The sequence below is a fragment of the Herpailurus yagouaroundi genome, unplaced genomic scaffold (genome assembly GCF_014898765.1).
Source record: "Herpailurus yagouaroundi ecotype Mexico unplaced genomic scaffold, PumYag 184, whole genome shotgun sequence".
NCBI lineage: Eukaryota > Metazoa > Chordata > Mammalia > Carnivora > Felidae > Herpailurus > Herpailurus yagouaroundi.
Window position 1 is genome coordinate 8,979,300 of NW_024412415.1, and position 8,317 is coordinate 8,987,616.

The following is an 8,317-nucleotide window of genomic DNA, read 5'->3' on the forward strand; positions in this document are numbered from 1 at the left end:
GCTTAATTTGAGCCATGAAGCCAAGACCTGTGCTGAGGTCTCAGAAATGCCTTAGTGCCGCCCCGTTGGTGGTATCCATGCACAGCATGCAGGGCACCCGTGGATCCACACCAGAGGGACATGAGAAAGGGCGCGGAGCTGGCTGGGGCGGACACGGCAGTCTGGCGTCCCGTCTCCTGACTGATGTATTTTCTGGGCTGTACAACACTCTCTCCTGGGAGTCACAGGTCCTGTGCCTCAATAAAGCCATGCTTCTTAGTTCCAGATGCTTTTCATTCTCAAAGAACACTCAGGATGACCAGAGATGGCTAGAGAGGGGGACAGAGAAAGACCAAACTGCCTTTTTGGAGCTGGCCAAAATGGACCAACCCTTCTCCACTTCTCAAACATCCTTGGGTGTATGTTTCGTGATTCTCCCGGTCAGCAGGAGCTGCAGGAAGAGGCCATGAGGCCCTAATATGTGAAGCGCCTGGGGAGACAACTGGGATTAGCTAGAGTTCCTGTGTGTCCAACACAACTTGGTGATGTCAGAAATGTTCTATACCTGTGCTGTCACACCATCAGCCACCACAGCCACACTAGCTGTGCTGGACGGCACAGATCGAGACACACAGTTGCCACAGGTGTTCTACTGTCTTTTCTCTCTTTGTCACAAATTGGCTTATTCTTCTCAATTCTTACCTAAATCAGTATCTTCTCATTGTTATCTCCATCATAGGACGCGTGGAAAAGAGACCCAAACAGGTTGGTTTCTTACTTTATGATGTTTATTATGAGATCCTCAAGAGTCATTACAGAGTTTCATGTCTAGCCTTCTCCACATCTCCGCAGAGGGCAAAGAGGGTCCAGGGAAGGAAAAGTGGAGTTTGGGAAAGCTGGATCGTTTATATATTCCAAAGGAAGAAAACACGCATTCTTTATTCTATTGCTTCAAACACATGTGCCACACAGGTCGTGGGAATGGAAGATACAAACAGAGCAAGCCAGGAAGACTGGGTCTGCATGGCGGGGTGAGCTTCTGCTGCACAGAGGAGGGCCGGCCTCATGACTTCACTGCTGCTTCCAGGTGAAGCTCCTCCGAACTGGTGCAAACAGGTCCAAGGGCAGCACTGCTTCTCATGGGCTGGCACGGCCAGCTGGGCCTGACTCTCCTGAAGTGCTGCTCTGTCTCCCAAACCTGAGCAGTCCCCATCTGCGTGCACGATGCCGAGGGCATGCACTCTGTCCCCGCGGACCCTCCATGGACAGTGTGCCCAGGAGGAGCCTAGTCTACTACACCAGTACGTCAGCCTACAACAAAGGCCCAAAATGGCACGGTGCTGCGGGTTAAAAAGAACCGTGGCATGTCAAGGACAGGCTACTAAAACACTGTCGGGGCTGGGCACCATCACCCACCCTTATCACCATTAAAAACACAGCAGCAACAAGACTGTGCGTTGTAAACCCCACGGAGGACAGGACACAGGGCTGCTCTCCCTGTGTGTCTGCCTGCAATGCTAGACACTCCTCCTGTCTGTCTCGGATACCCGCGGGGGTGGGGAGTCTCCCTGCCCCCTCCATGGATGTGGTAGGGAGTGACTTCACAAACCCATGTGCTGCTGCCACCTCCTGCAGCGCTCTTGGCTGTCCCCGGGCACCTCGCAAGCATGCCTGACATCACATCCCTGTCAGTTCCCGATGTGAGCAGTCCTGTGTGTAGCAGAGACCCACCCACCCACAACAAGCCAGCTGGAGAGGACAACTGCCAGGCCAAGCTGTGAGAGGTAAGCGGGCCGCACTGGCTACAAAGGGAAAGGTGCCCAAGGCACAAAGCTCTCAGCCCACAGACTAAACCAACCTGCCCTGGGTGGCTGGTGGGTGAACCAGGAGCAGGAGGCCCCTCAGATGTTTAAGAGATATGACAGGCCATCCTTAGGGCCACCGTCACACCTGGCCCTGATGGACGGAGGATGACCCTCTCCTAAGCCTCTAAGCATAGAGCTCTCAGTCCAAGGAGGATCTATTTACAATATACCTGACAATCAATTATCGGTGTATCCTGGAAACTGAGACCTCCTCTTGCTTCTCATTTTACCTTGTTTAAAATATTAGTTATTCCCGGTGTCGGGAAAATGGGAGACAAAGCTGGGGTAGAGCAGTGAAGGGAGATAAAGGAAGAAAATAAATAGCGAGAAAGAAACGGAGACTAAAAACATAAAGGGATGAGTGGGGAGCCTCCCAGGGAGACAGACGGAGTGGTGACTATGGAGAAATGACTGTCATCACCTAGAGAGCCAGTGTCCGGCCTGCGCAGTGAGAAGAAACCTAGGACTGCTCTCCTTCCAGACCCCAGGCCAACTGCGCAGGGGGCTCCATGCAAAGTCCTGCATGTGCCTTCACAGAAAACTCTGAATAAACAATCTCAGGGTTACGGACTCTTGAGACACTTTCCTTGATCAGGTGATTGGTGTACAAAGGCAGGACACTGCCCTTCGTCACCTCCTCCCATCCAAGCAGGTAGTAAATTCTCTGCAACTGCCTGCAACATAATGGTATATAAGGTATAGCTAATCTCTTTTTTCTATCAAAAAGCTGGTAACACCAGACCACAAGTCTGATAAATTCAGAGATGTGCCAGGACTCAAGGTAGCCAGTAGTGTCCAAATGGGGAGACACCTGGTGGTGGAAGCAGCCCCTCATTTCTAAGGCCAGTGCTCCTTCCCCTCTCTGGGATAGCTGAACTGTCCATCTGAAGAATTCCTGGCATGCTGGGCTCAGGTGTCAGCTGGGTTTACCTCTTTGGAACAGAAGTAGTGCACGACCACGCCATTGGGGTATCTCGCAAATGCACTGTAGGGAGGGAAAGCCACTCAGGAGTGAGGACCACCTCTAAGAGAAGGCGCCTTACCCATATGCGACCCCAGAAGCAGCCCGCCCTAACCACGAGGAATGGCCCACCCTGAGGGTCTTCTGGATTTACATAGCCACCATCTCTGTCACATAACCAAACAGAGGATGAGCTCCATGCAGTTTGAAGGCATGGGAGTATTTCTTATTAAGTCATCAATGTGCAAAATGGGGCAGATGGAGCAGGACACCGGCCTGAGTCAGCACCAGCTCATGCAGATGTGACAATGCTCATTAGAACAAGTTTCAGGCCAATTCTAACAAAAGACAGAAGTAAGGTCTTTTTGGATTCTTCCACCCACATAAGAAAAAGGACAAAACACCATGCTTTGCAGGAAAGGGGATGGATTAGAATATATGCTTTGAAACACAACGTGATGGCTCAGGATTTTACTCAAGTCTTTTTCTTCCCGCAGAGGCACATCCGTAAAAGATAAGGACTTTCTGCCCACATACAACACACACACACCCACTGGCTACATCACAACGCACAGTTGCCAGAAGGGAAGGGCTTTATAGGCAGAAAATCAAGAGCCCTGTACCATTTCAAGTCTTTAAATCCTCAAGCCCACCCGCAAAACACAACATGGACTGCTCTCTGGAGCCTCAAGAACTAACCATGGCCAAGAGTCAGCAGCCATGCTCTCCCCCTCAGTTAAAGGGCAGAAATCCGTCCCGAGCCTGACCACTATCAAGGCTGAAACTGCATAGCTGTGAAGAAGGCTCACCTGTTCCCGATCTTCTTCTTACACACCATGCACACCTTCTCCTCGGTGATGATACACTTCACCTGCTGGTGTAAAATCCTCTCTTCCTGGACCTGGGAGAGCAGAGCGACTGGGAGAGAAGCCCCACCTTCCAGCACACAGAACACCAAGCAGAGGCTGGCTGGGTCTCACCTCCCAGCTCCCACAGAGGCCTCTAACTACAACACTTGCAACTAAATGTCAAGTCGGTTATTGTATCGGTTTGAGCTACAGTGTTAAAGCAACACAAAGCTCTGCTTTTGTCTACAGGGCTATGTGGTAACTATCTCTCATACTAAAAATATAGCTGCACCTTAGAGTTGGGAAAATTCATACCCTCAGAAATTCCGCATGGAGAAGGTTCTTGAGCACTTGATTGAACCGTTTCTTTTGTGCATTTTCTTCCAAGACCTTTTCCAGAAAGATGCGTATATCATTAATCTGAGTGTTTGCTGGGAGAAGGTTGATGGCCTAGGGACAGGAACAGAGATGGGAACACGGTGAAACAGAACAAGAGTAAGCCTGAGGAAATGTCTGAAGCCACAGAGCTCTCGAATCCCAGTCCATTTCTCTGTCCTCTCCTCTCATTCAATGCTCCCCCAAGTGCCCTCCATCTTCCCGAGAAGAACTCCTGACCTTAGTGGTGTCCAGCTTGCTGTGGTGCAGCTCAAGGACCTGCAGGGCAGCCTGGAGGTTGGCTTGTGGCTCCAGCAGTTCCAGCTTGATTGGCCCCAGGCAGTGAACACTGGGGGGTGACAGGTACATCCGGAGCAGGGACAGATACACCTGTGTCTCACACAAGTACAAACCACATACGTCAGGCTGGCAGAAAGCCTCCCAGAAACCCCCCAGCATGACCACATGTAAAAGTAAGAGGGGTTAGTCTGTGGTAATAGCTGACAGGGGACACTTAAAACTCATCATTTTTCACATTTTAAAAAGATTTTGGTAAAGTCAGTCAATAGCAGATGTTATAAATTAAGGGCTATTTTTCCTGAGAGACAAAACTCAAATGCCTTACATTTGTTAAGCATTACACTACTGACAAAATGCCAACACTGCAAAATGACTCAAAAAAGATCCCTCCAAGGAATCTGGGTTTGAGGCTGAGCCCCTATCACATTTTGGCAGAGAAGATGAACCCGAGATGAGATGTAATAATTTCCTACTGGTACCAGTAATGCAGGATTTCTCAACCTTAGCACTCAAGATTTGCAGCCGCATAATTCTTTGTTGAATTTTAGCACCCTGTTTAGCAGCAACTCTGGCCTCTACCGCCTAGATTTCAGTTACCCCCATATCCCTAGGCAGGACGATCAAAAGTATTTCCAGACACTGACAAATCCAAGTGCATTCACAACCATTAGCTATTCCTTCTCAACAGGCTGATGACGTAATTTACCATACAAGCTAGGACTCTTTTGAAAGTAAAGGGGCAGGGACGCTACTTATAATCACGTGGATGACAATAAGCCAGAAAATATCCCAAGCAAACCAGGATGTACGGTCACCCTGCCTCTTCCTCAATAAACACATGCAAAACCAATCAGTGATCTTAGCAATTCACACCAGTGTCACCTATGGCCAAATGAGAGAGGGTGAGGTGTACTCTGAGGGACAGTGAAAAGCGCACATGCTCCCGGGGCCAGGGTCACTACTTACATCTTTGTTGCCATCTTTATTTTGGTCATAATGCTTGTGGCAGTACCTGCAAGGGAGAAAGTGGTGAGACAAGGCCGGAGCAGCCATGTCTAGACAGAGGTCATCAATGCTGCCTCCTGAGCAGCCTCCTGATGGCGCCACAATCGGGGGCCAGTATGGGAGGCGGGGGGGGGGGGGGGGTGAGGGGGGGGAGGTGGCCTTCTTAACTTCTCCCGCCTCTCCTCTCTCTGTGGGGCCAGCTGTTAGACAGCTTGGGTGGTACGTGGCAAGGTCAACGTACTCCTCAGCCATCTTTGTGTCCTTCAGGATGTGGACGTAGATGAAGAGGGCTTGCTCATGCTTCCCCATGCGCCCCAGCAGCAGTGCGCGCTCTTCTAAGAGGCCTGGGAGGAAGAAGCAGCGTTAAGTAGCCATCGCCACACCATGTAAGCACAGGCCAGGGGCTAAGCTGTTAGACAAATGGGTGACAACATTTTTATTACTTGGGATTTTGTCAAGGAGAACTGCTAAAATTTAAAAGAGGGTGGAGGGAGATATTTTAAGAGGTACTTTATCCCATCTGTTTTGTGATCACTTTTAAAATGGGTTAAGAACCCTCACCGGAAGAGACCAAGTGCATGATAAGTAAGCACCGACAATGTGCCAAGCACTCCAGCTAAAGAAAGTTAACACTTGGTCTCTGCTCTTCTGGAGCTTATACATCAGACAAACATGTCTTTTTCAGACAAATTATGCCAGATCACAAATATTGCTAAATAATGATCTTGACCAAGAACATGTACTGATGCAATAAACAGGTTTCAACCTGGCCATCAATTACCAAGTGGTTCACACCCAGAAGAGACTCCTCTCAGTCATGGTACAAAAGTGAGTCTTCAGATGGGACAGAACAGCAGCACTGGCCTGAAACACGTGGTTTTTTCCAGGCCCAAATTTTGGGAAGACTAGGGCACTGGGGAAAAAGGGAAGAGGAGTTTTTGCCTTGCCTTCTGCTGAATGGCTTCTGGCCATAAGGCAGACACTCACCATCAAAAGGGAAGTCACAGATGAGCCGGCCTGGGTCATAGTAGCCAGAAATTTCCAAGAATATAAGGAGCTTCCGTCGGTATTCTCCCAGCTCACCTTCTTCCTCTCCAGCAGGAACTGGAGTTTTGCCTTTTTTAAATTTTTTTTTTTTCAACGTTTATTTATTTTTGGGACAGAGAGAGACAGAGCATGAATGGGGGAGGGGCAGAGAGAGAGGGAGACACAGAATCGGAAACAGGCTCCAGGCTCTGAACCATCAGCCCAGAGCCTGATGCGGGGCTCGAACTCACGGACCGCGAGATCGTGACCTGGCTGAAGTCGGACGCTTAACCGACTGCGCCACCCAGGCACCCCTGGAGTTTTGCCTTTAAAGAAAACCAAACTCAATATGAAAGGATGCTATGGGGCAGCAATGTAGGGTCATCAAGAAAAACGAATGATATCACCACAATAATCAGAAAGGGCTTCCACAGTGGGTTCCAGGTGGACTTCTCTGTTTATGGTCTCTACGTGACGCCAAAACATCAGCTTGAGGTACAAAGAAAAACAAGCTGCACAAACACCCTTGTAGGCAAACCTGTTTCTTATCGGCACAGCTGTCATCTTGCAGACAAACCTGTTCCTTCCCCCACCCACAAGGGTGATGCTCAGAGATGCCCAGATCCAGACAAGGGCTTGAGTCTCCCCTGCTGGATCACTTAGCTTCCCTGGATCCTGAGGAACTTCCCACCATCTGGGCTTGCAGGGAAGAGTGGGGTCTGCTTCCCTATGCCACATGTCACCCTTGGGTCCCCAGGTCACTTCTAAAGCACAGGACCAACTGGCTGCCTATGAGAACTGGTACCTGCAGGGAAGGACAGGAGATACTCCTTCATCAGACCTTGCACCTTCTCACAGTACAGCTGGATTAGGCAGTTGTGGAACTGAGAGCCTGTCTCCTCCCAAACGTGGATGACATGTTCCTGAGGCAAAACACAGGTCAATCTGGTACCCTCTGCACTGTGACCCAGTTCCTTCACCCAGTCTCCCTCACATTTGTAAGGCCCAACAGGTCCCATCCAGATTGTTCCCTAATTAAGCGATAGCTCTTTTAAAACCACCAGGAAGTTTTAGAATACAACCTACAAACATCATAGATTATTTTCTTGATTGGCAATCTAAGCTCCTTTATTAATTTTGTCCCATGATCCTCTAAACTCTCACATCAGCCCACGGAGTTAAGGTTAAACAGCTGCATTCTAGTACTTAAAACCAATGTGGTTGTCCTGTGGTCACTGCTGAGTGGCTGTACAAAAGTGGCTTAGAGAAGTTTTTCTCGAGCGTCATTCTTTTATTCCTCTGTACTTTACCTAGATTTAGAAGGCACTCATCAAAAAATTACATTTCCAGCTTCATCTACCAAGATCTCTTTCTTCAGAGGATGCTGAAATCATCTTCCTTACATTCTTACCAATCCCAAGTGACACAAGCCCCAATCTAAATTGCCCAAGAACTAACCCATGTGGTCCTGGATCCCATGTTTAAAGGTTTTTTTTTTTTTTTTTAATTTTTTTTTTTTTCAACGTTTATTTATTTTTGGGACAGAGAGAGACAGAGCATGAACGGGGGAGGGTCAGAGAGAGGGAGACACAGAATCGGAAACAGGCTCCAGGCTCTGAGCCATCAGCCCAGAGCCCGACGCGGGGCTCGAACTCAGGGACCGTGAGATCGTGACCTGGCTGAAGTCGGACGCTTAACCGACTGCACCACCCAGGCGCCCCTAAAGGTTTTTAGTTCAGCCCAAAAAAGATCTTACCAGATAAGGAATAGCCAGACTCTTAAAATTCTCCACCAAGAAGCCAAGCACTCGGTCTCGTGGCAGGGACTCTACCTCTGGGAGATCTTCGGTAAATATCTGTGGGAACAAACCTGAGTTCCAGTGGTGGAACGATCTGTCTGCATTGCCACCAAACACACACACACACACACACACACACACACACACACACACACACACA

The 8,317-nt window shown here is 49.2% G+C and overlaps 1 protein-coding gene across 2 annotated transcripts in view; it reads right to left on the minus strand.

The window, feature by feature from the left end:
• Positions 1 to 745: 745 nt before the first annotated feature.
• The window catches only part of VPS39 (VPS39 subunit of HOPS complex), a 47,945-nt gene continuing 40,373 nt past the window's right edge, over positions 746 to 8,317 (minus strand). For both annotated transcript variants that reach the window (XM_040492378.1, XM_040492377.1), the window contains 9 exons: positions 8,116 to 8,214; positions 7,165 to 7,282; positions 6,321 to 6,449; positions 5,575 to 5,677; positions 5,295 to 5,340; positions 4,269 to 4,418; positions 3,969 to 4,103; positions 3,615 to 3,706; positions 746 to 2,829 (listed from right to left, as the gene is read on the minus strand). In XM_040492378.1, coding sequence (XP_040348312.1) covers positions 2,754 to 2,829; positions 3,615 to 3,706; positions 3,969 to 4,103; positions 4,269 to 4,418; positions 5,295 to 5,340; positions 5,575 to 5,677; positions 6,321 to 6,449; positions 7,165 to 7,282; positions 8,116 to 8,214 — 948 coding nt within the window. In that variant the 3' untranslated portion in view covers positions 746 to 2,753. The remainder of the gene's footprint in view (positions 2,830 to 3,614; positions 3,707 to 3,968; positions 4,104 to 4,268; positions 4,419 to 5,294; positions 5,341 to 5,574; positions 5,678 to 6,320; positions 6,450 to 7,164; positions 7,283 to 8,115; positions 8,215 to 8,317) is intronic.